This window comes from Caenorhabditis elegans, chromosome V (genome assembly GCF_000002985.6).
Source record: "Caenorhabditis elegans chromosome V".
NCBI lineage: Eukaryota > Metazoa > Nematoda > Chromadorea > Rhabditida > Rhabditidae > Caenorhabditis > Caenorhabditis elegans.
In genome coordinates, this window is record NC_003283.11 from 13,899,210 (window position 1) to 13,923,867 (window position 24,658).

At 33.7% G+C, this 24,658-nt stretch overlaps 10 protein-coding genes across 10 annotated transcripts; 8 read left to right on the top strand and 2 right to left on the bottom strand.

Annotated features, from left to right (window-relative positions):
* Positions 1 to 303: 303 nt before the first annotated feature.
* On the top strand, positions 304 to 3,444 carry oac-3 (Nose resistant-to-fluoxetine protein N-terminal domain-containing protein; the record flags this gene model as incomplete). The annotated part of the gene is made up of 15 exons (NM_074045.2): positions 304 to 390; positions 445 to 628; positions 673 to 818; positions 896 to 1,092; positions 1,138 to 1,241; positions 1,310 to 1,477; positions 1,526 to 1,650; positions 1,704 to 1,860; positions 1,910 to 1,998; positions 2,046 to 2,236; positions 2,525 to 2,743; positions 2,795 to 2,889; positions 3,022 to 3,167; positions 3,227 to 3,312; positions 3,363 to 3,444. 15 exons carry the CDS (start codon positions 304 to 306, stop codon positions 3,442 to 3,444), a joined length of 2,076 nt encoding a protein of 691 aa, NP_506446.2.
* Positions 3,445 to 3,585: 141 nt separating this feature from the next.
* C06B3.1 (Seven TM Receptor) lies at positions 3,586 to 4,677 on the top strand (the record flags this gene model as incomplete). Its single annotated transcript, NM_074046.1, has 5 exons — positions 3,586 to 3,777; positions 3,822 to 3,988; positions 4,032 to 4,166; positions 4,358 to 4,496; positions 4,546 to 4,677. The coding sequence occupies 5 exons, from the start codon at positions 3,586 to 3,588 to the stop codon at positions 4,675 to 4,677; spliced, it is 765 nt and encodes a 254-aa protein (NP_506447.1).
* Positions 4,678 to 5,401: 724 nt separating this feature from the next.
* Positions 5,402 to 6,787, top strand: stdh-3 (Putative steroid dehydrogenase 3; the record flags this gene model as incomplete). The annotated part of the gene is made up of 4 exons (NM_074047.4): positions 5,402 to 5,552; positions 5,624 to 5,973; positions 6,100 to 6,216; positions 6,261 to 6,787. The coding sequence occupies 4 exons, from the start codon at positions 5,402 to 5,404 to the stop codon at positions 6,588 to 6,590; spliced, it is 948 nt and encodes a 315-aa protein (NP_506448.2). The 3' UTR covers positions 6,591 to 6,787.
* Positions 6,788 to 7,282: 495 nt separating this feature from the next.
* stdh-1 (Putative steroid dehydrogenase 1) lies at positions 7,283 to 8,828 on the top strand. The gene is made up of 4 exons (NM_074048.4): positions 7,283 to 7,438; positions 7,880 to 8,229; positions 8,276 to 8,392; positions 8,441 to 8,828. The coding sequence occupies exons 1-4, from the start codon at positions 7,288 to 7,290 to the stop codon at positions 8,765 to 8,767; spliced, it is 945 nt and encodes a 314-aa protein (NP_506449.1). The 5' UTR covers positions 7,283 to 7,287; the 3' UTR covers positions 8,768 to 8,828.
* Positions 8,829 to 8,920: 92 nt separating this feature from the next.
* C06B3.6 (DUF3444 domain-containing protein) lies at positions 8,921 to 9,758 on the bottom strand. Its single transcript, NM_074049.9, has 3 exons — positions 9,479 to 9,758; positions 9,252 to 9,428; positions 8,921 to 9,203 (listed from the first exon to the last, which is right to left on the bottom strand). Exons 1-3 carry the CDS (start codon positions 9,747 to 9,749, stop codon positions 8,989 to 8,991), a joined length of 663 nt encoding a protein of 220 aa, NP_506450.1. The 5' UTR covers positions 9,750 to 9,758; the 3' UTR covers positions 8,921 to 8,988.
* A 718-nt stretch (positions 9,759 to 10,476) lies between these two features.
* Positions 10,477 to 12,376, top strand: C06B3.7 (uncharacterized protein). The gene is made up of 4 exons (NM_074050.5): positions 10,477 to 10,636; positions 11,324 to 11,664; positions 11,723 to 12,034; positions 12,083 to 12,376. Exons 1-4 carry the CDS (start codon positions 10,611 to 10,613, stop codon positions 12,313 to 12,315), a joined length of 912 nt encoding a protein of 303 aa, NP_506451.1. The 5' UTR covers positions 10,477 to 10,610; the 3' UTR covers positions 12,316 to 12,376.
* A 494-nt stretch (positions 12,377 to 12,870) lies between these two features.
* On the bottom strand, positions 12,871 to 16,281 carry gcy-32 (Soluble guanylate cyclase gcy-32). The gene is made up of 8 exons (NM_074051.6): positions 16,189 to 16,281; positions 15,806 to 15,980; positions 15,182 to 15,579; positions 14,656 to 14,843; positions 14,412 to 14,609; positions 14,130 to 14,366; positions 13,135 to 13,865; positions 12,871 to 13,085 (listed from the first exon to the last, which is right to left on the bottom strand). Exons 1-8 carry the CDS (start codon positions 16,189 to 16,191, stop codon positions 12,961 to 12,963), a joined length of 2,055 nt encoding a protein of 684 aa, NP_506452.5. The 5' UTR covers positions 16,192 to 16,281; the 3' UTR covers positions 12,871 to 12,960.
* Positions 16,282 to 17,286: 1,005 nt separating this feature from the next.
* On the top strand, positions 17,287 to 18,842 carry str-252 (Serpentine receptor class r-10; the record flags this gene model as incomplete). Its single annotated transcript, NM_074052.1, has 6 exons — positions 17,287 to 17,469; positions 17,516 to 17,682; positions 17,789 to 17,923; positions 17,979 to 18,120; positions 18,355 to 18,667; positions 18,709 to 18,842. The coding sequence occupies 6 exons, from the start codon at positions 17,287 to 17,289 to the stop codon at positions 18,840 to 18,842; spliced, it is 1,074 nt and encodes a 357-aa protein (NP_506453.1).
* Positions 18,843 to 19,431: 589 nt separating this feature from the next.
* Positions 19,432 to 20,823, top strand: str-250 (Seven TM Receptor; the record flags this gene model as incomplete). Its single annotated transcript, NM_074053.1, has 6 exons — positions 19,432 to 19,611; positions 19,665 to 19,752; positions 19,814 to 19,892; positions 19,943 to 20,077; positions 20,131 to 20,269; positions 20,419 to 20,823. 6 exons carry the CDS (start codon positions 19,432 to 19,434, stop codon positions 20,821 to 20,823), a joined length of 1,026 nt encoding a protein of 341 aa, NP_506454.1.
* Positions 20,824 to 21,820: 997 nt separating this feature from the next.
* On the top strand, positions 21,821 to 23,195 carry srx-42 (G-protein coupled receptors family 1 profile domain-containing protein; the record flags this gene model as incomplete). Its single annotated transcript, NM_074054.2, has 7 exons — positions 21,821 to 21,883; positions 21,929 to 22,089; positions 22,133 to 22,279; positions 22,368 to 22,444; positions 22,627 to 22,790; positions 22,834 to 23,036; positions 23,084 to 23,195. The coding sequence occupies 7 exons, from the start codon at positions 21,821 to 21,823 to the stop codon at positions 23,193 to 23,195; spliced, it is 927 nt and encodes a 308-aa protein (NP_506455.2).
* Positions 23,196 to 24,658: the final 1,463 nt, after the last annotated feature.

Here is a 24,658-nt window from a genome sequence, read left to right on the forward strand (position 1 = left end):
GCATGCGTTTCCTAAAATCATCAACTGAAACATGATTCACCGTCTCTGAAAAACAATTACCATTGACGAGACGTTGAGTGACGAGAAATAATGGCGTAACGTCCATAACACAAATTTCCAGATCAACTTATGAAATTTTATGAATGACTAACACGTAAAGCCGTTATTCTTTAACGTTTGTTTCACGTACATATAGACTCAAAGAGGTTCTTATCATAAGTCATCACTAAACTTTATTTGTTTATCGGTATAAAAGTGACGATATTTGCGGGTGCAATTTGAAATATTATTTAGTTCAAAAATATGAAGCTTCCTTTCACATTTTTGTTTTGTTTGTTAAAGTTTGTATGCTCTCATTCAGGATATTTGTTCGATTATGGGAAAATTGAGGTGAAAATGAGTTTTACAGAAATTTTCAATCTACGAAGATTCAATAATTTTCAGTCATTCGAACCGTTCTCTAGTTTTATAAACTACTCGCATGTTACTCCGGAATGCACAAAAGATATGAAAACTTGGATTAGTTCAATTGAACAGTTCACAGCGGCGTCATCAGATTGTTTGTTTTTCAAAAATTGTACAGCTTCCATTTTGAACATTTTAAAGGATAATATATACGCAATTCAACGTAAGTTCAGAGTTTATTTGGAGTTTTCGATTCACATTTTGCAGAATACGATGCATTTGCAAAGATTCCATCAGCAGGACTGTTAGAAGTTTCGCTAGTTTTTGATGGAAGTTATCAAGAATGCCATAGAATTAGTGGAGTAAAATATGAGACCAACTATTGCTACGTGCTCTTAGTTCCTGGTCGAAACGTGAGTGAGCTTTACATACGTAGAATTGGAATTCCAGACGGAAATTCATAAATCGAAGCAATTGATGCATTATGCAGGCTAACTGCTCCGGTGGCTCGATTCAAAATGCTGGTACTTCAGTTGCTTTTCGAAGAGCAGTTTGCATGCCGAAATCTTGTGCAAGTAGTGACACTGTTGACTTGTATAATCAATTAAGTGCATTACCACTGACAGCATGTGCCACATTCTGTTCCCAAAGAGATGTTCCAAAAGACTCGGCATTCTGGGGATTTTCGTAAGAATTTTTATGATTATTTGGAAGCATATTCAAATTTTTCAGAGCGTTCATGTTTGTGATTGTGAGTACGGTTATTTTGGCAACCACCGTTGATTATCTCCGAGAGTCAGTTTACGATATAAGTAGCAAATCTATTGAAAAAAGTGGTAAGTTGAAAGTTCAAATAGAGCACTTTCTCTGGTGTTTCATCAGTTTTACCAAAAAAAAATCCCAGCCTCACTCTATCGTCTTCTATATTCTTTCTCATTCTGGACTAATGCATCTACAATTTTAAACGTGTCTTCCCAACCTGCAACTCACATAAAATGTTTGGATTGCATTCGAGGATTATCAATGGCTTGGGTACTCTCTGGCCATATGTTGAATTATTTTGCATTTGCTGGTTAATTTGGAAAAACGCTGATCTTTTTAAACAATGTTTTTTTTTCAGACACTTTGATGCCAATTAAGTCTTTTGCAAATTACTTTGCCGACTATTTCTTTATGAATGCTGTGTTTTCAGTGGACACATTTTTTCTAGTTTCTGGAATTACTGTTGCTTATTCCTTTTTCAGAGTATGTTGGCAGTTTTTTTTTTGAGCAGCCGCCAAAAAACACATCATTTTTAGCTAAAGCCGACCACAAAAACGTTGAAATCGCCTGCTACGTGGATTTTGTTTTATGTTCACCGTTACGTCCGATTGACACCTCCGTACATTATTTTCATAGGTTTCTATGCAGTTTACGCGCTATACATTCAAGGACCACTTGCAGCTTCTCTGTTTAGTAAGTCTACATACTCTAAAGCTTTAAATCATAACTTTTATATTTTCAGACTTCACAGTTCTCCAAGTCGAGGCTTGCAAAGCATCCTGGTGGAGAAATTTGATTTATATTAATAATTTTGACAACGGAGAGAATCCGGTAAGTCATTATAATTTTGGATTGCTTTCAATTGTATGATATTTTAGTGCTATGGACCAAGTTGGTATCTGGCAGTAGATACCCAATTGTATCTTGTTGCTCCCATTTTGCTAGTTGCATTAACTTGGACTCCAATTGCAGGACTAGTTGTCTCAATGGTTGGATGTATTGGGAGTATGATTATTGTTTTCATTCTCTATCAGAAATTTGATATGCCCGCAGATTCTTTCAATGCAGAGTAGGTTTGAAACATATTTAGAATGACAATTTATTCACTATTTCATTGTTACATAATATAGTCTATTGGGCACATGTACATGTAGCCGTTGTTAAGTTACCAAATTTTCATAGAAGGCAAAGAGCCCGGAAAACTGGGTCGCTCGTAGGATCATTGTCAGGCATGTTGCAGGTACTGCCGCCTAAGCTTCGGTCTCACTTTTGGGCTAAGTAGGTAAACTGGTAACTTTGACGCCAGTGACCAAAGAGAAAAATGTAATTTTAAAAAAAACTAATTATTTTTCCACAGTTCATCTGGAAAATTCAACTTCTATGTCTACCAAAAACCGTGGACCCGATGTCCTCCATACCTGGTTGGTATACTTGGTGGCTACTTTCTGTCCCGATTTGCCACATCGCCAGTTAAACTTTCGTTTGTTAAAAAACTCATTCCAATGCTTCTTGCCGTAGGATTAATTTTTGCATGTCTCACAGCTAACATTGGGTACGATCAGGGAGATCACTGGAGGTTTGATTCGCTTTTGTTTAGAAAATGTTACATTTAAATCGTTGAATTCAGTTCATGGACCAAGGCAACTTATTACAATTTTTCTCGATTCTTCTGGGCACTTTCTGTTTTGTGGATCATACTATCGTGTCACTATGGTTGGGCAGGTAACTTAAAAACTTGCTTAAAATTTACAACAAATGTTTCAAAATATTTTTTAAAAAATTAATTCTCTAGAAAATAGGAGAAAGTTGAAAAATAACTGACATTTATTCTGTGAGTTTCTCCCGAAATTTTAGGACCAATTGGAAATTTCATGAGTCATCCAATATGGCAACCACTGGGCCGTTTGTCTTATTCTGCGTATATTGTTCATTTGATGGTAGTCTACTATTTCTTGAATGTCGGTGATAAACCTCTTCATTTCGTTTCTACGTGGCAAGTGGTTGGTTTTTTTTTCAGTTTTTAAAACTTATTTTACCATTCCAAACTGAATAATTCCAGTACGTATATTACATACTTCCGGCAACAATCCTCACATACATCTTTGCATTCTTTTGGAGCTGTCTCTTTGAAATTCCAGTTGTCAAGTGAGTTTAACTGAAAATACATTTTTTTATTAATGAAAAAAAACTTTCAGACTGGAAAAGTTCCTGTTAGAGATTTTATTGAGAAAAAAGCGACTGCCCGAGAAGAAAACAGGAAAAGAAATATGGCAATGATTACGTAGTTTTATTTTTCTAAGCTATAATAAAGTTGTCTATGAAATGTTTCCCCCATGGAACTGACTATACACAATTTTTTATAGCAGCTCATAAATTAAAAATAATAAACTTTATTGATTCAATCTTAAATATAAAAAAATGGCTCGTCTAGGTATGATACAAATTTTGGCACAAAAACTAAGTGCACCACTTTCACTTGGATTAAATGCTATTCTTATACAATTAATATTATACAAATCTCCGCATGAAATGGGAATGTATAAGTATCTTCTTTGTTACATTTCAGTTTTCGAAGTTATTTTTGCATTTTTAACAGTTATTATGCAACCGGCAAGTGGTAAGGGTGAAGTTTATTGTAACTGAATTTTTTTCAGGATTTTTTCAGTCACAGTTCAGTTTTTCTAGTGATTGCTAGAAAAGATAGACTAAATTTGCCAGTTTCATTTATTTATATTATGAATCTCATGCTTTGCGGAATGTTTGGAATGTCTATGGCATTTTTTGCTCTTCATTTTATATACCGGTATCTAGTAATAACAGGGTAAATACTGCAGATAGTAAAATTTTGATAAAGAGTGTTTCAGACACGAGTGGGTAAAAAATGTTTCATTTTACAAGCTAACAATATTAATATTTGCTCCAATAATATATGGAGCATTGTGGATGACAATAGTGGTCAACACTATGAAGCCTACGGAATCGTCAAATAAAATTTTGATGTGGGTTGTATAGAGATTTGAAAAGCATCGCCAGTTTATTAGTAACAGTAATTTCATTGGGCATGCCCGCCTTCTCGCCTCCACACCTGACAAACGCCCTCGAAACAGGCAGAAATTCAAATAAAATATGAAAAAAACACACAAAAATGTGGAGAAATTATTAAATTATGAGTAAGTTTGTCTAATTTTAGGGAGTATTTTCTTGATTGTAAAAATTTAACAGTCGACGATATCAATTATGTCGGACCAAATTACTACGAGACTTTTCACGGGGACCCTCAACTAAACTGGGATGCATTGAATGGAATGCTCTTGCTTGATATTATGGTGGTGGGTTAAATCTATCTCATTTTCAGATACAACCCAATTTTATTTTTAGGCATTTTCAGTAGCCATCATTATAGTTTTTGCTATAAAATGCTATAAAAAAGTAAATATTCTCGCAAATTCCGTGCAATATTCGAAAGCTTTCCGTGATCTTCAATCTCAACTACTGCGTTCATCATTATAGGCTTGCCTTACTTGGTAAGAGTTCATCTGGCTTGCTAACAAAACAGTGTACGACTTTTTTCAGAGCTTGTAACACCAAACAGACCATGTCCACCACAACGACAAAATACAATGCGTTCGTTACCAGGCACCGGGAATTTTAATAATTGACAGCATTTTTTTCAAGTTAAATTAAAAATAAATAAATTTCTGGTTTTCATCTCAATCGTTTTTTAACGCAAAAAACACGGAAATTCAAGTTTTAAAAGATTTTCAAACAGATTGTTCGTTTTTCTTTCTTTTAATAACAGTAAGTTTTTACCCTAGAAATTCTGTGTGCTGTGGTTTGTGCCAGTTGGAAAATGTGCCCAACTTTCTGCGCTGCTCACTCCCCCCTTCAAAGTGACCTAGATGTATGTAGCTTTTTGTGTTTCGAATCGAAGATTTGTGTGATACTTACTCTAAAAATGTGGTATATAAGATTTTGAATATTTTGCCAAAAGAGTTATTATATAATCTGCCAGGGTTGTTGTTTCATTGGCTTCTACAATATTACTCTAAATTTCTCAAAAAGTCAAACTTCTTCAACAAATTTAGTGATTCATCTAAACTTTGACTGAACATATCATAAACAGTTTGAAAAATCTAAACCTTTTTGAATATACATTTCATTTTTTTTCATTAGTTTGTTTTGAACTGTTATAAGTATATTCCGAGTAAATCCCTCTTTAAATGTTTCAGATAAAATGAATATTGAGTGGTTTGCAATAGGCGTTGGTGCAATTGTGGTTTTGTACATCCTTTATCATTTTATCAAAATGATTTGGAGCATATTGGGGTTATATGTGTTCTACCAACCAATTGATTTAAAAAAGAAGGCTGGTGCTTCATGGGCAGGTGAGTTAAAGTGATTTTAAACCAAATGGTATCTTTAATGTGTATTCAAGTTTCCAGTTGAACGTTTTCAGTGATCACTGGAGGTACTGATGGAATTGGAAAGTCATTTTCATTTGAGTTGGCAAAACGTGGATTCAATATTTACATAGTTTCTCGTACCCAATCAAAACTTGAACAGACGAAGAAGGAAATTATGGAGAAATATTCAAACGTTGAAGTTCGTTTTGCAACTTTTGACTTCACAAATCCTTCTATCAGTGACTATAAGAAGCTTCTGAGCCAGTTGAATGAAGTATCAATCGGAATGTTGATCAACAATGTTGGAATGCTGTTTGAATATCCAGAAAACTTGCATAAAACAGTGGGAGGAATAGACGTAGTTGCAAATGTTACAATTCTCAATACATTGCCAGTGACGTTGGTGAGTTTGCGATATAGCCAAAATATCTTGCAAGTGTTTTTCTAATTGGTTTTTTTCTCACGCTCGTTGTCGATGTAAACTCGCGCAATACTGCAAGGTTCCTAACGGAAATTTTTTCAATTACAGCTTTCTGCTGGAATTCTTCCACAAATGGTGTCTCGAAAAACCGGCATTATCGTCAATATTGGATCAGTTGCAGGAGCAGCTAAAATGGCCGAATGGTCGGTGTATTCTGCTTCGAAGGTAGCAACAAATTGAGTAAAAATTGATTTTAAATTATATTTCAGAAATACGTTGAGTGGCTTACAGGGTGTCTCCGAAAGGAGTACGAACATCAGGGAATTATTATCCAAGCCATTACCCCAGCATTGGTTGCAACAAAACTCTCTGGACATACGGAGACCTCATTATTTTGCCCCGACAGTGCTACATTTGCCAAATCAGCTCTGAACACAGTTGGACATACATCTCAAACAACTGGATATATTAATCATCAAATTCAATGTGAAATGCTGGCATTGTTTCCAGAATGTTTCTTGGACAGTTTTGTTAAAAAATCAAGTGTCGAAACACGGGAGAAAGCTCTAGCGAAAAAAGAAAACAAGCATTTGTTGTAGATTATTAGTTCAAACTCCGTTGTATTTTATTTTTGTGATAAATATTTTTTAAAAGAGAAAAATTTGAAAATGTGCGTTTACTTTTGTGAATTCTATGAGGACAAAGTTACAAAATATATTTACAGACAGTTATTTGAATTTTTTTGGAAATTAGTTATTTGTATTGGAGATATAGTTTTGTACGTGACCCTATTCAACAAAATCTTCAAAAAATCAGAAAGTAGTTTTTAAAAAATACATTTCTTTTAATGATACATTTTTTTCGTAAGTTTTTGTTTTGAAAGTAGTGTAGCGGTTTTATTCGGCAAGAAAATTGAAAATTGTTTTTCAAATTTCTGTTCTTTGCACTTCCCCCCTTCAAAATGACAAGATGTGTGTTATTTTTTGTCTTATCAATCATAAATTTTTGTGATGTTTTCCTAAAAATTTGATATAAATGCATTAATATAATTTCCAAAATGTTAACGTTAAATCAAACTTCGAATGCAATACTTGGTAATAATTAATTTTATTGTGTTGTTGTTACATTGACCTCTTTCCCCCACACAACTATTTTTGCCGCCTGCGTCTCTCATAAAAAACCATTCTCTCGATGTTTCTCCATTTCTCACGCAGGCTCATTGAACATTAGATTTACTCAATTGTCTTTGTTTTTTTTTTTCTAATTTTGCTAAAATCTTCGACAATTTCAGATAAAATGGATATTGAGTGGTTTGCAACGGGAGTTGGTGCAGTTGTTGTTTTGTATATTCTTTATCATTTCATCAGAATAACTTTGAATATACTGGGCCCATATGTCTTCTGTCAACCAATTGATTTGAAAAAGAAAGCTGGAGCTTCATGGGCAGGTGAGCATTTATTACCGGTGTTGTTATTGTGTGGAAATTATTTAATTGTATCGTCATACTTCAAAACGAAACATTTATAACTTGAAACAATTCCCGGCGGATTTTTAATTTGAATTTCACACAACCCATTTAATTTTGGTTTTCTTGTTCATAATTTTGCGACAATATTTGTTGACGAATCTTCTAGGATTTAGCAAATTAAACTCTGGTGCCTATAGATCCAGGTATTATATTTGCGTCTTTCGAGTCAAAAACCTCTTGTCTCGGTTGAACCTTCGTTTATAATAATAGGGGACGATTAATATAGTTATAGGACAAAAAATGATGAGGAATAATATTCAGTGATTTGAGTGAATTTGCATTGCTTGTTATAAAATATTCAGCAAAGTTTAATACATACACTCATTCAAAATTTGTTGCAAATGCAGATATTTTCTTCAGTGGTTACTGGAGCAACTGATGGAATTGGAAAATCTTATTCATTTGAGTTGGCTAAACGTGGATTCAACGTTTACATAGTTTCTCGTACCCAATCAAAACTTGAACATACGAAGAAGGAGATTTTGGAAGTACACCCAGATATTGAAGTTCGTTTTGCAACTTTTGACTTCACAAATCCTTCTGTCAGTGACTATGAAAAGCTTCTGAGCAAGTTGAATGAAGTATCAATCGGAATTTTGATTAACAATGTTGGCATGTTTTTTGACTATCCAGAGATGTTGCATAAAATAAATGGAGGAATTGATTCAATTGCAAATGTTACAATTATCAATACATTGCCAGCAACTTTGGTAGGCAAAACGTTGTTTTTAATGTTTTCTAGTTATTTATTTTCAGCTCTCTGCTGGTATTCTTCCACAAATGGTGCCTCGAAAAGCTGGAATTATCGTCAATATTGGATCAGTTGCAGGATTAGCTACAATGGCTGAATGGTCGGTCTATTCTGCTACCAAGGTATTAATGCATGTGCATACTTTTCTTGATATACAAATATATTTTCAGAAATACGTTGAATGGATCACAGGATGTCTTCAAAAGGAATATGGACACCAAGGAATTATTTTCCAAGCTATCACCCCAGCAATGGTTGCAACAAAAATGGCTGGAAACCCGAATACGTCGTTCTTCACCCCTGACAGTGACACGTTTGCCAAGTCAGCTCTGAACACAATTGGGCATGCATCTCAAACAACTGGATACATTACTCATCAAATTGAATGCGAAATGCTGAAATTGCTTCCAGATTTTGTTATCGACAGATCCATTAAGCAAACAAGTGCTCAGCTCCGTGAGGCTCTGGCAAAGAATGAAAATAAGCCTTTGATGTAGATGTGGTTGAAACTTTATTAAATTTATTGTATTATTTACAATGAATTTTTTGATTTCCAAATTTATAAATAGAGTACATGAAATGTGAACTATGGCATTCCACATAGGGGCTATACTGTAACTGTTTTGTTATAACTATTAAACTAGTATATTTTTCATAAATACTTTATTAATAACCCGATATTTTTTCAGATCTATCATTCATTTGTAAAACATATAATTCATTCCACAGTCAGCCATCCTTTTGGCTTTCGTTGCTTTTTTGCTACAAAATGCTCGTCTAAATTGTAAAACCCTGTTGGTTTGGTAGTTTCGGTAGATTCGGCTTCCAAAGAAGCATTTTCCTTTTCGAGTTCTTCATGTTCTTCTTCGAGCTCTTTCATTTCGTATTGTAGTGCGGGCCAATCTTTAGAAGAATAGCCAAGGAATTCAGGATCTTAAATATCAAAATTTATATAGCCTGGATTTTTTAAATTATACTTACATCGAAGACCAATGTATCTGATACATTTATTGTCAAACACCTTTTTGTGATTCTTTGGAACTCGGACAATGTGGTAGCCAACAACTTTTTCCTCTTTTTTAGCATTGTCAATCTGACTAGAGTTGACGGGCTTCGAGTGGTTCACGCAGTCATGGGAATGGACGTTTCCGAGACTCCCTAAAACATAAAATTAATTATTATAAGGCCTAATTGTTCTGAAAACTTACACCAAGCAAAGTAGAGATCGGGAATTTCTCTATCAATAATCACTGATTTCGAGTCATCACCTTCAGATGATGAATCAAGGAATTCTTGATTAATCTCCCATCTTTTCTTTTTGTTAAGTGAATATACTACTAATGGCTCAAAATCTTTGGCCTCGGATGGAGCATCATTCTCAAAATGCTCAATTTTGACGATTGCTGAGTAGGTTGGAGCCTTTTTGATATAGAAATTCATAAGACGATTTCTGGCGTGGTCCTTAGCGTCTCTTTTCATTTTGAAAGTCTGAAAATCGGCACAAAATTTTTTGGAAAAGAGATGGAGAGAAAACTGGAGTTAGCATTAGGTGAAAGGTAAATTTGTAAGCAATAAAACATTTTCGAAAGTTGGAGCTGAGCGTAAATTTATTTCAAAAATTTTCAATGGAACATAAATAATTGTTCGTCTTCTTGGGTTTCAGCAGATTTATTTTTCCTGTTAAAACAATTTTGCAAATTCGGAATCAAATTTTTTATGGTAAAATTTCTGTCTACGAAAAATACACAGAAAAATGTTAAGTAAAAATCAACCATCGGAGTCCGACCTATTTTGAAAAAAGTGAGTTCAACAGTTAGATCGTTTTACCAAAAAAAAATGTAATTGAAATTGAAATTATAGTCAACAAAGTAGAAACAAAGTTGGGAAAATTTGTGGCTGGAAGAATTTTTTAAGAAAACATGAAAAATATAACATAAAAAAAGAGAATACAAACTGTTTGATAAAAACCTGATAAATTTAAATATTTTAAAAGTTTTGAAAAAAGTGACGTGATGGAAAAAGATCCAAAGTGAAAACGAATTGAAGCATGAGGTTATTTATACCAAATGTAACCGCATGACAGTTCAAAGAACCAGCAAGATAGCAAATGACTTGAAAACACACACCAATCAACTGACTCATGATCACCAATAAAACGTCACTATTCGCGGATGGGGAGGGAGGTTAGAGAACACAAACAAATGAGAATGGAAACCTTGAGGATTTCGCAATATTTTCCAATAAGTTAAAGAATTGCACATTACGCGAAAAAATGGATTTAAAAGGAGGCAAAAATATGAATATTTTATCAACCTATTCAAAGATTTTTGTATATTTTCCATGGAAGCTGATCAGGAATATTTCTGGTGAGTAAGCTTTTTATATTACTTCTCCGCATGTTTTTCTGTTTATTTACGAGAAAACGTAGTGTAGGCATAAAATGTGTAATCGTTGAACCCTTCAGGGAACAATACTTGAAAAATAGTCTGGTGTTTTCTGAAGTTTCACTTTTGATTATTGTGCTAGTGGATCAAAAATCTGGAGAAAAAAATAACAACAAAATTGAAATGAGTTTATGTTCGAGAACTTTGAAAAATGTTAAAAATTGGATCGTTAATTGTTTTTTTTAACTTTAAGGGCAAGTTTTTGAGCCTACCTGCCTACCTTTTTTAATGACCCACGATGCTAGGTTTAAACAGTGTAGATTTACCCATTTTTATGTTCACTTTTCTATCAATTTGTATGAAGTGTGCGGGAAAAGTTTAGACTCCCGTAGGTAGGTGTAAATTTGACAGTTTTTTCAAAGATAACGTGTGAACAATGACGTACTTGCTTATTTCTTTGACAAGAGCGACAAAATTGAATACACAGATTTGAGCCATTTTGCATGTGAAATTTTCTCTTCAATTACATCAACAAAAATGAAATAGATTTTATTTTTAAACAATTTCACCAAAAACCAAGCAACGTCAATTTTTACCAAAAAATCTTTCTGTAAATCAGTTAAAAAATTTACTTTACAATTCAGGAACTCTTTTTAAAGTATTTTATAGGTCTGATGAATGCAAAAACCCACGCCAATCACAAAGCTATGATAGCCACGCTGGTGTCGAACACCAGTTGGCTTCTTTAAAAGACAAGTCAATAATAGTGAAGACATATTATGTTTGGACTGGAGAAGATCAATTTACAAATAGATATTTGGAGAAATTTGACAGAAATGTTATGAGCAAAGACTTGAAACCATTTGTTATGTATTCAATGAACAAGAGAAGAAATTGGGAAATTGATAAATCAGATCGGGTAGAACTTATGGGACAAATACAGGAGTTGCATAAAGGGGAAGATGTTATGTTTTTGGAAAGAGTTTCAATGAGCACTTGGGAATGGCAAAGTGAGTAGCAAAAAATGGGAAAAATTCAGATAGTATCATATTGGATACTTATTTCCAGCTATCTTCCGATACGAGTTTTATTGGAATGAACTCAAAATATGTACAATGCATGAATTGGACACTTATGCTGATGTCAAACCAGAATATAAGATAACATCGATTGACTCGATACATGGACAACACCCAAACAATTTTTTGGCTTGGAATAGAACATCAAGCAAAACTGATTCAGAGTTGATTCAAAATGAGAAACTCCAAAACTTGGAAGTTGGAAAAAGAACTGTAGTTGCTTATCATTTGATAAAACCACCAGAAAACTACATGTCCGTAGGAAAAAGCAATTTTCGAAGATACTATCATACCTATAAAGGTTTTTAGCATCTTTTAAAAACACTACGGCTAATATTTGAATTTTTAGGAAGACAAGATGCTTATTGGGTGAGAAAAAATAGGGAAAAGATGATCACCTTGGATTTGAGATACGAAGACTTTTCGGATTGCGATGAGACTGAAATCACTATGGATAATGAAATTGAGATTGAAATTGAACAGGAGAAAACGAAGAAACAATTTTACAATTGGGAAGATCATATTGTTGAATATTTTGTGCATGTGAAAAGAAAGAAAAAGATGAACGGGAATAGAATATAAGACAGTTTTCAAATGTTTTTTTTTCGGTATGGTTCTTTTAATAAATTTTATTATATCCATTCAACTGCATTGTGTTGGCTTCAGCAATAAGATCTGTAAAAATGCGTTCGGAAATATGCACCTTTGTTGCAATCTTGCGAAATTCGCGTTGTTTAGCAACATTTAAAAAATATAGTGCGTTTCCTAACAACGAACACGGCTTCGGAATTTTTAGTGAGCTTTTAGCCAAGAAATATAAAATGAAACCCACGTCATTTGGAAAAAAAAACTGTTTAACAGCGACAAAAAAATTAATTTTTACAGTTCTGAAAAACTCATCTTCTAAATAGTTTTAACCATATTTCTCTTCAAGTCGGTCACCACAACAATGTAGTAGAGGAGGAACACTTTCAACTAAATTTGTTTTTAAAATTCAAATAAAATTTTTTAAACGTTGTTGTAATCTGATTTTAAACGACTTGGAAACACGCACCAATCAACTGAAAACTGGATCAACAAAAATAGGAAATCTGATTTTTTTAAATGAACATTTCTTGTCGTCCGGGATTATACTACTAGAAAAACATTATTTATTGTAAAATTAATTTCTCTTATTTTCAGTAGTTATTGTGAAATCAAATTTTGTACAAAGCAAATCAAATTAGACTACGAAATTGAACAAGCTGCAGAGTTCCGCTGATCTGGTCTTGGAAGTGCCGACTTTATAGTTACAGCGTTCTCAATTGCTGTTTCCAACTCTTCATAACCTTCGATACTGTTCACGTTAATATCTGAAATTTTTCACGATAAAAAGAAGACTCAACAGTTTCTAATTTTCACCTCTATCATGATCAATAATTTCCCAAATACTTTTCTTCAAACTTCTCGTCAAAAAATACGTTTCCGTAAGACCTCTTTGCTTCACATCAATTCTCCCACGTGGGGAAAATTCAAATCTTCCAGTTTCCATTGCTTTCTGATATGCCCATTTACTACATTGAATCTTTCCAGCCATTCCAAGAGATTCCATTTGAGATGCCAAAGTTACTGTTTCACCGAATAAACAGTATTTCGGATGTACTGTCCCAACAACTCCAGCTGTAATAGTTCCTGAGTGAATGCCAATTCTCAACAAGAATGGAGTTTTTGACACGGGATCTATCACACTTCTTGCCTCCCACATCATTCCCAATGCCACGTGACACATGTTTTCAGCGTGTTCAGGTGTATAGTCTGGAATACCGGATACTGCCATGTAACTGTCCGACACTGTCTCCACTTTGTAGACACCTCGAATAACAACAATTCGATCCAGTTTTCGAAATATCTCATTCAACATATTTACGATATCTTTTGGAGAACATTGAGGGATTGCTTGTTGAAATGCTGGCAAATCACAGAACATTACTGTAGCTTCATGTTCACATGCTTCAATATGTTCTCCACTGAGAAGCTGTTGAGCAATACGTCTTGGAAGCATATCTTTGAGTATTGAGTCAGTCTTCTGTCGTTCTAGTTCAAGTTCTCGGGTCATTGTTTCGAGCTGTTCATTGTTAGCTTCAAGTTGCAAACTGAAAACAATCGTAAAAATGTGTACATTATAATTTTTTTACAAATTAAAGTATTAACCAAGCCTATGTAAACGGGTGGATCCGAGCGTCTTTTTTCAATGCCAATTTGGCTTTTGAAATCTTAGCAACAAGTTTGAAGTCATGTTTTCAGAAGTGAATTACAAGATGCTTTTGGTTAGAAATGGATTATCATCCAATATTTTGAAAAGTGTCTAGAGTTCACTCGAGTCGTTCTCTCATTTGTGTAAAAACCTAAAAACCTACTTTACTTCAACATCAGAAAGTCTTTGTTGATTCAAAAGAATCAAATCACGAGTTGCATCATGAAGAGGCATTGCAGTTAATCTCATTCCATACTGCATCAGTTCATTAATTGAAGTAACGTATGGAGAGCAAAGGTAGATTATATGTTTCTTCGATGCCAACAACATCATTTGTCCTTTTAATTTCAAATGGTGTCCCTGTGTCAGCTCATTAGTTGCATCTTCGTCCAACGTTTCCCTTAAAAAGTATAATTCGGTTTTATAATAATTAATTCAATTATACATTTCTTGTTTCAACTCCTCTTGGCTCATTGCATCCATATGTTTCTTTTTCAATGGGGATGTCTTAACTTGAAGCACAAACACCGCATTAATGAAATTGCAAATGTTCTCGAAATCTAAAGGTATTTGTGGCCGGTTGATTTCAAATATTCTAAGAATTGGAGTTCCAGGTTGGAGCAACTCATTTGGAATGTGATTGCTGGAATTTATAGTTGCCACTGCTGAAAAATCTAGTGAGTACTCACTGAAGTTCACTACCACATTGCACCAATTTGCATGATTCGTCTATCACAAAGTGATAAGGAAGGGCTTTTGAAAAATCATCGAGAGAAATTCCAAGAGTGTCATCAACAATTGTGGGGAAATTGGCATTGGTTGAAGTGAGAAGACTGACTTCGGAGCCTTCAGAGTCTCGACGTGGCTCGCTGAGATTCTGGAATTCATATTGCTTTGGAAACATTCTTAATGATCTAACAACTATCAAAAGTCACCTACCGGTTACAACTATCGCAATCAAAAAAGGGTGAAATTGTCCCCCCTTTTTCTAGAAATCACAAAAATTAAATTAATTCCTTATGTGAAAACTACCACAAAGTATTCGATGAGATTTATTTCACAGATCAAAGATTTTCAAAATCTCGTTTTTGAACTGATAACAGTTTGTTCTAATTTTATCTAATAATTTTTGAAAATTCATTTCAAAATGAGTGTTTTGTGTTAAATTTTGATTTAAAAAATTGAAAATAACAAAGTCAATAATTTTGAACTCACATTGATCAAAAACACAACATGTTCTTCAACTCTTTCTCCATTATTCATATGTACACTTCTTTGAGTTCTTCCTTGAACTACAAGAGTAATATCCAAATCAAAAACTCTCTTTGCAACTTCCTTCACAACTCCTTTTACAATATGATATAATCCAGGTCGTCCAGTAAAATAATGTAACAAAAGTGTCCCATCAGGAGTCTCTTCACATCTGAATGAAGGACCACGTAGATTTGCTTTATAGACAACATGATCAATGAAATAATGGAGACTGTCGAGGTTATCAAGGAATCCTTTGAGATTTGGGCTCATACTTCGTACAAGTTCATCCCATCCTATTTCCATTGAATAAGTGATCAAAAATCCACCATACATCTCCCATACTTGATCCTTGGTTACTTCTGAAATTTGGTGATAAAAATTATTTTTGGAACTGTCTAGAGAATTGGTCTGTAAATAACAATGATTTAAATTTTTATTATAATTTCACGTACTCATGCTAACATGTACTAACATGTGTCCAAAACTGCACGAATTAAAAAAAATCGGTTTTTCATATGGCCAACTGATGTTAACTTTCCAAAAACTATGCAATTTTTTGCAAACTTTGTTGCTTTTAAAACTTACTCAAAACAAGTGATACACTATCCACAAGAACATAGGTGTCCGTATCAGAATAGTAGTGATTCATTATATTTTCCTTTCCGCTTTCGAATCCCGACCGCTCCAAAACTTGTGTCCACGTATCTTCGCCATAATTTCTAATAACCAATTGCCGAATGCTTTCATGAATAAATCCAAACTGAAATGTGTTTAATATTTCAAAGGTGAAGATCAAAAATATATTTGGCACAACAATTTAAAAAACATTAAAATCCACAAAATTAAAAAAAGCTATATGAATTGTTTTAAAAACAAATCTAATTTTAGGGTAATTTTTTTTAATTCAACACAAAATCCCCACTGACTCTAATTAACATTTTTTGAAAATATTAAGAAATAAAACTTACCATTCTATAATACAATCGTGATCTTCGCTTCGGAAGCGAGAAAAATGTTGAAACAGCTAGGAAGTCAAGTTTCGAGAAGATGGCGTGTCATGAATACTAAGGCATATTGATATTTGAATATATGATTAAATGTCATGTACCTCCAAATAAATTCAGATGGCGTGCGGACGAGCAATGAAACAGCTCATTGCAATCATCTCATGAAAGGTGTCATCAAAATACTCAAAAATTCAGGAATTTCAGCATATTAAGGATAATAAAGGGCATTAAACAAAACTCTTGAACTTTTATGATGAGAGTAATTTTTAAAATTGCATTTTGAGATAACAATATATAATTGCAAATTGAACACATGCTTTTCAAAATTTAGCAGCAGACGTAGACAATCCCCATTGAAATCAAATGATTCAACTATGTTATTCTCTGAACCCGGAAGTCAGTCATTTAAACTGATAAATTAAGCTTCATCACATCATCAGTGGAATGGAAATTTTGGCGGTCAGCGGACCCACATTTTATTTTAAAAATTTCGTAGCTCTATTCCAGTTTTCCTCAATCTTTCGCTATTCACAAGGTTTTGAAACGTCTCAAAGTGAAATTTTGAAGCATAGAATAATGGCGTGGCTTGCCTGTGCTTTCTGTTGTAGAGTTGGTTTTAATATAAAATACCATGGCTCTCGCCCGCCGTCTATCGTCTTCCCCACGTTTCGCCTTTGGAAAACTGAGAAAATAAAGTAAAATCAGAAAAAAAACACAAAAATATGCTTAGTATAGGTTGCTTGACGTATTAACACCATGGCACCAATTGCACAAAATGATGCCAGTAAACAGATAGTAGGGCTAATGAAAAGACGGGAGCGCCCACTTCATGCCTCGATCGTATATAATGTGTAATTTCAAATAATTGGCTATTAAATATAATCACAAGACCAATTTTTTTTTTTCAATTACCGTACCACTTGTGTTTTCTGTTTTCACTTTATAATTTTTTTCTATAATGTTTTCGGTATAACTGGCGAGACAGTTCCTCGGAGAATTTATCGACTTTACTTACCAGCTATATTTTTTGTTTCATATTTCAGTATTTCCCACTATACAATGAGCTCTGTTCACACTATTCTACAGCGAATTTCTGCGTTCTTTGCAGTCTTAAATAATCTTATTCTGATTGTTCTAATAATTTTCAAATCTCATAAGAAAATTGGTAAATACAAGTATTTGATGATCTACATCTCAATTTTTGAAATTATATATGCAATACTGGATACGTGTGCAGTTCCGGTTAGATTTCATTTTCAAATCAAATGGGCGAACAATTCAATTTCAGGAGATTTATACAACGGGAAGCGCATTTTTGGTTACTGTTTTAGGTGGACAATCGTTTTTACCAACGTATCTTTGCCTTCTTCTTTCCGAACTTTTTTGTGTCTTGTTCGGAATTTCTATGGCTATTTTTGCTATTCATTTTATTTACCGATACATGGTTGTAAGCGAGTAAGAGTTTTGTTCTGAAAAAGTTTGAAAATTTTAGATTTTTTTAAAATTGAGATCGTCAAACCGAATGTGTATTATTTTTATAAAAATAATTTTTCGTTTTCAGAAATAAATATCTGAAAAAGTATGATGCACACGTTATATCTTTCTTGCTCATACTCCCATTACTTTTCGGGGTCTTCTGGTTTTGGGTTGTTGATTATTTCTTAACACCCTTCGATAAGGCTGACAAGATTTTGAAGTAAGCTGAATTTCAAAAGGAAGATATTAATTTTTTTTAAACAAAACTTTTAAAGAGAACATTTCCTTGATAAAATGAACATAAATCTGACTGACGTAAGCTACGTGGGACCGTATTTTTGGCCAATCGGTAAAGATGGGAAAACGTATGTCCAATGGAAGTCAATGTTTGGAATTCTGATCATGAGCATAGCTATCGTAAGTTTAACATTATTGTGTAGGTGTCCGACAATAATTGTGATCGACATTTTTCGGGCTCCGAATCATATAATATGTATGTATAATTCGTAAAAAATAAGATGCACGAGGCACGCGTAGGTTTTTCAATTCTTGTTAGCTGGTAGGCATGCTTGCTCCTATGCAAAAACTCCATCAGAAAATAATTAACGGACTTAAAAACAAAAAGATTTCTAAATTGAACGAATTTTATAGACTGTATCATTTTCAACCATTTTTGTGTTTGGATATAAATGCTATCGGAAAACCAACGAGCTTATCCAAAGCGCATCTCAATCGGAATCCTTTAACAAACTACAAACCCAATTATTCTACTCACTTGTTTTACAAACTCTTATTCCAGTTGTCTTAATGCATATTCCTGCTACAATTGGATTCGGCGCTTCATTTTTTGGTGTTTCTTTTGAATTTCTTGGCGAAATGTGTGCATTCACTATTTGTCTGTATCCAGCTTTAGATCCACTTCCTAATTTTTTCATTATCAAGACGTATCGGGATGCTATTCTTAGTAAGCCGTGTGTGTATTAGCTCAAAAAAAATCTTTTTTAGAATATCTACGAAAATTCAAGAGCATAATATTATGCAAAGGGGCTACGGTAGACATTGAAATTGTTGCAATGTCCGATTTAGGATCGGCTTCAATGACGCCCAAACCAGCAAGCTTAGCCGCTCCAATAAACTAACATTTATGTAAAATAAACTGATTTTCTTTGTTTCGTTCTGAATAAATATTTATTTAAATGAAGTTTTGAGAATTTCAGAAAACCTTTCAAAAGTCTCTTCCTGTTGCACATTTAAGTTTTTTGTATTCATAATTTTAATTTTTTCTATCTCTTGCAAAACATTGAAAATTATTACCTTTTCATATCGTGGCAGTTGGAGCAACAACTTTACGGATCCGTTTGAAATGAAATAATTCAGAATCAGTCTTGAAAAAAAAGTTTTATTGAGACCTATTTTATCCAGTCAACTCAAAAGGTGGATCACACATTTTACGATTTAAATTTTTTGCCGCATTTGTGTAGTTTGAAAAAAACATCTTCTTTTGAAAAAAGAAGGCAACTCCACCAAACGATCATTCTGGAAATTATTATAGTTTTGTCTTTTGGAAGTAAATTTTCCGTATTGACATAATGCACTTGAAATATGACAATGATGCACTCATGTTTTCTAGACAGACTTAATAATTATCATGCCTCTGGAGAAAAGTATCGTGCGTACGTTTTATTCATTTCCGTAGCTTCACTTTGTTTTCACAAATATCAAGGCAACATGAGCTTTCGGTCGATTTTTCAGCATATTTCTGCAGGTTTCGGAGTCCTTTGCAATTTTATTTTAATTATTCTGATTATCAAAAAGTCACCAAAAACTCTAGGAAGTTACAAGATTTTAATGATTTACATTGCAATTTTTGACATTTTCTATGCAGTTATTGACGCACTGATAGTTCCTGTAAGTTTTAATATATTTTCCAAAATACTTGTATCACATATTCTCAATTTAAGAAAATGTTCAGCTATAATTCGGGAGCTTTTATAATTGTTTCTACAAATGAAGCGCTTCTACCAAAAAGTTGGCTTCTTATAGCAAACTGTGAGTTTTCAATAAAGTTAACTATTTAATTGATTTTTTTCGCAACATTTGAATTTTTAAGTACTTTATTGCACATTCTTTGGAACATCGATGGCTGTGTTTGCTGTTCATTTTGTTTACCGGTATTTGACAGTTATTGGGTAATCTCTCAAAAAGTTTTTTGAAATATTCGTCTAAAATATTTTTCCAGAAGTTACTATATCAAAAATTATGACCGACAAATTATCATAACCCTTATGACATTTCCTGTTATCTTCGGGTTGGTGTGGTTTTGGATGACTCACTTCACCCTCACAGCATCTGACGAAACGGAGCAATTTTTCAAGTACATTTTTTCAAATAGTTAAACAAATTCAATATTTTTGCTTTCATTTGCAGCAAGTATTATTACGGTGTTCACAATAGTGCGTCAGATATTTTCTACGTGGGATATTATTTCTACCCAGAAGATGCATATGGAAACAAGGCATTACACTCACGATCTTTTAGAGGATTTTTATTCCAATCAACTTTTATAGTAAGTTGAGAGACAAGCAAATATAGATGATAGCAAACTAGCATTTTTGGTGTACTCATAAAAACTGCAACCGATTCTTAATCTGTACGGCTTTAAGAATCTTAAATAACATCTTTATCTAGAAAGTCATTCAAACTTAAACTTTGCAGACTTCCTCATTTGGATTAATACTCTACTTTGGAACAAAATGTCATCTTCACACAAAATCATTATCCTCCAAAACTGTCACTTCTTCTTCACGTTTCTCTCTTCAATCACAATTATTCTATGCACTGGTGTTTCAAACTATCATTCCTGTATTTCTTATGCATATTCCGTCAACTATCAGCATGTGTGCCGCATTCACAAACATATCAATTGAGTTCATCAGTCAAATCCTTTCCTGCACAATATCTTTGTACCCGGCACTTGATCCTCTTCCCAACTTTTTCATAATCAAAAGCTATCGAAATGCTATCACACAATATTTAACAGATTTTTTGAGACTGTTAACATGTGGGAAGAAACATCTTAACGTGATTCATGTGCAAAGTAGAAACACGTCAAAAATATGAGATTATTTGCAACCAAAATTTTGTAGCGTGTAGCGTGTCAAAACCGCCTTTTCAATCGGTCAAGTCACGCCCTCCTGGCAGCTTGTACCGAAAATGTAACCTTTACTTGTGCCCCACTGACTGAAAATGTGAAAATCTATTCAACGAATAAACGCGTTACAAAAAAACCACAGTATTTATTAAAAAGTGAAAATTGAAGAAACATTAAGTTCCAGTGGCTGCGAAACCGAGAAGATGGCAAAATGTTGATTTTAGCTGGAAAATAAGCCTTTTTTGCAGAACTTTAAACCGCCATAACTTTTTTTTGATAAATTTTCTAAACGTCTCATTACGAATTTCGGTAGTTTTGGGTCATTTCGGGTCTGAAAAAGCATAGTCTCAAATTTCGGTACTTAACATGAAGGAACATATTTAGAATTTCAAATTTTACATACAAATTCTTGGAATTTATATATTTTAGAAAGCTAAAATTATCATCTTGAAAAACATTTTCCGAGGAAAAATTCTTCATTAGAATCCTGTTTTCGAGAAACCATGGTTGTTTTTCATAAATCAAACGTCTTCAAAATGTGCTCAGTGGTTTATTCAGATCAACTTTTGACTTTTTGAAATTGAACATCTCAAGGTCTATTGAAAATTCACGTTTGACTTCAAATGCAATAATAATTATTCTATGTTCTCGGTGCTGATCATCTGATCATTGAAACACTAGGTTTTTGAATATCACTGAACCATCGAAATTTTGTTTATTCGGCGTTATTGCCACGCAGTACCGGTCATTACCATTAGTTATGGACCACTGAGTTTCTAGTTTGAGGTTGGAGGTATCAACTGACTTCATTAAGGAAGCATTTTGGTGCAAAGTCTTCATTCTCATAACATTTGTAATATTCGCACGATTATCTTGAACTTTCAAGTTTCGAGGTCTCGTGAACTAGAGAATTTCTCATTCCGAGTTGGAGTTCAGATTAAAATTTGACGTTTCCGTCTATCTAAAATGACTACTGTGATTGCTATTGAAATTAACACAGATGTTTTGGCTGGTTCTCTAGTTTCTGTAGTATGTTTCAAATTTATTATAAAAAATGTCATACATACTTTTCAGGTCTGCGTTCTTGGAACTATCCTTATGGTTCTCGTAATTATTGCTAGTTTGCGTATCCCATCAATGAAGTCCCCTTTCGGGACGTTGACTATAAACCAAAATATTGCGGAATTAGTTCCTTGTCTCGCATGTTTATTTGTTTTCTTTTTTGGATATACATTGTAAGAGAATCCAAAGCATATGGAAGTACAGAAAATATTTCAGAAACTTGAATATTGTGATTGACTACAGTTATATTTTCGGTGGAATCTGTATTATCATGCTCCATATTGTTCTGATAAGCTTTCTTATGATATCATTCAACAGACTTTGCGCAGTCGCATTTCCCATAGCATATCAAACTGTTTTTGGGTTGGTTCATTCTTTCATAGCATTTAATCAAACTTTAGTAGACTAATATTCAACTATTGTCGCGGTAACTAAACATATCATTTTTCAGTAAAAAATGGTTGATGATTTTGATATCTATCAATTGGATTGTTCCACTTGTTGCAAGCACATATTTATTGACGTTCAGTGAGTGATTTAAAATTTAGTAGGAAAGAAAAATAGGCTTTTAACCTAATTATAAGTATTGCTGGCTTAACTCCAAGAAAGTCTGAAATTTATTATTAGTTGTTATTTTACAACAGATCAGGCTTATACCTACTTTGCAACTTTATTGAAGTTTAAAAGGTTTTTTGATCATTATTTTTTAGAACAATGTACCTTTGCTATCTACCATTACGGATGGACATTTAGTGAAGTGAAGAATGAAGTTTGTGGGGCCTACCTCACCATGTTCAGAGGTCTTCAAATGGTTCCTATTATTCTGACAGTTGTCACAGATATCTTAACATTGCTTCTCCTACTTATTTTGAGAGTATGTACATTTGAACAGTTCGAGATAAATCAATTGAATTCAGAATCGAATCTTCAAGCTCAAAAGCGCTGACACAAAACGTCGAGAGATGAATTTTGCAAAACAAGTTTTGGTTCAAGGACTTGTGTTCATGATACATGGAGTTTGGTACGAAAAAGGAAGGAATATAATGCCTGTAATGTCCGAACATTGGAAGATCTTTTTTACAACTTCATTTTCAGCAAACTTGCTTCATGTATTTGATCCGTAAGTGGTTCTAAAGGGAAGGCCTTGACGTAGGGTACTTGTTTCAGAATGATAGTTTTCCTGTGCAATATGGACTTCAAAACTTGGCTGGCGGCATTGGGAAAGAAAAAACAATTGAGGAAAGTCACAACCGTCACGGGAATCTCATCATTGACTTGATAAATAATGTCTGATTTAACTCAATCTTTAATTGTATAGCTAATTAAAAATGTACAGTGAGAAATTAAAGGTTTTAGTATTGTCTTCAAATAATATTTTCAACAAAGTCGAGTCGCCCAGTTTGTTTTTGCTATGATCTATGAACTGTGTTTTGCTTCTATTGGTTCTTTTAAGCTTAAGAAATTGAAGTTTTCCAGGTCTATTGGAATTTTACATTAGATTCAAGTAAAAGAAAATGGTTTTCATGTTTTCTGTAACTCTGTTGATTACAGAAAACATGTGATCTTTGAGCATCCCTGAGATCTACATCTAATACCACGTAATGCATTTATAAACAACAACAATTTTTTTTCAATTTTTCGATCTTTTTGCAACGCAGCTGGTGAGCACCATTAGTTATGGACCGTTGAGTTTCTAGTTCGAGGTTGGACATATCTCCTGATTTCATCGAGGAAGCATTTTGGTACAAAATATTCATTCATTCTCAGAACATTTCGAATATTCGCACGATTATCGTGAACTTTAGATTTTCTCATGATCTGCATAGTTGTTCTCCTCTGAAGTATACTTCGGATTCATATTCGATTTTTCAGTCCATCAGAAATGACTACTCTTGCAACTGAAGTTAACACAATGGAAGATTTATTTATATTTATTCATCAGGCAACAATCATGATGATACAATTACAACAAAGCAGTGAAGTGAAGGAAAAAAAGAATGAATAAATAGATATAAAATAATCATTTGGACCCGCAAGAGTCCGGTGACTAAGTATGAGGGGAGGAAGAGGGTAAAACATTGTCAACAAAAAGTTGACCGAGACGTTTTCCGAACAAAATTTCTGAGACAGGCTTGGGGAAATAAGGTACTATTTTATTCCAGTAATTAAAATTTTTATGCAGGAAACTGTCATTTTTAACGCCGCATAGCTTAATTCTGTAAGGAACCGGGTTGAAGACGCAGGCTGGATAAACTGGGATAGGTTGGGGAAATGGCACCGGTGAGTGACGATTTTGAAATAGAGTTTGAGGATTAGGAAGAGACGTCTAGAAAATAGAGATTTTTGGGAAGAAAGGAATAAACGACGCTCGTAAGGGGTGCGAGTATCGTTTTTGATGAGGGGTTGAAAAGATAGGTTACAGCGCAAGAAAACCTTACGCGAGAAAAATTTTAGAGGTTGTTCTAATTTGGCTGACTTTTTCAGTGATGATGGGTGAAATATTTCGCAGCAATATTCTAATGTGGGTCTAATGTAGGTATTAAACAGTTTGAAATAAAATGCTGAATTTGTAGATCTGAATGGCGCGAGAATCTTACGACAGTTGAAAACTGCGTTATTGACTATCTTATTGATGTGAGTCTGGAACTTGAGAGAGTTGTCTACAATGAGACCTAAGTCTCTCGTGCATTTTGACTCCATTATAACCTGCTCATTAATATAGTACAAAGAATTGGGGTTGTG

Coding starts and splice junctions, on each gene's coding strand:
- stdh-1 (NM_074048.4), top strand. CDS start 7,288: ATGGATATTGAGTGGTTTGCAACGGGAGTTGGTGCAGTTGTTGTTTTG. Junction 7,439..7,879: donor AGCTGGAGCTTCATGGGCAG/GTGAGCATTTAT, acceptor TATTTTCTTCAG/TGGTTACTGGAGCAACTGAT. Junction 8,393..8,440: donor CGGTCTATTCTGCTACCAAG/GTATTAATGCAT, acceptor ATATATTTTCAG/AAATACGTTGAATGGATCAC.
- C06B3.6 (NM_074049.9), bottom strand. CDS start 9,749: ATGAAAAGAGACGCTAAGGACCACGCCAGAAATCGTCTTATGAATTTC. Junction 9,429..9,478: donor CGATCTCTACTTTGCTTGGT/GTAAGTTTTCAG, acceptor TTTATGTTTTAG/GGAGTCTCGGAAACGTCCAT. Junction 9,204..9,251: donor CAGATACATTGGTCTTCGAT/GTAAGTATAATT, acceptor TTGATATTTAAG/ATCCTGAATTCCTTGGCTAT.
- C06B3.7 (NM_074050.5), top strand. CDS start 10,611: ATGGAAGCTGATCAGGAATATTTCTG. Junction 11,665..11,722: donor GAGCACTTGGGAATGGCAAA/GTGAGTAGCAAA, acceptor ACTTATTTCCAG/CTATCTTCCGATACGAGTTT. Junction 12,035..12,082: donor ATACTATCATACCTATAAAG/GTTTTTAGCATC, acceptor TTGAATTTTTAG/GAAGACAAGATGCTTATTGG.
- gcy-32 (NM_074051.6), bottom strand. Junction 15,580..15,805: donor TAGTGTATCACTTGTTTTGA/GTAAGTTTTAAA, acceptor ACCAAATTTCAG/AAGTAACCAAGGATCAAGTA. Junction 14,367..14,411: donor GAGGAGTTGAAACAAGAAAT/GTATAATTGAAT, acceptor ATACTTTTTAAG/GGAAACGTTGGACGAAGATG.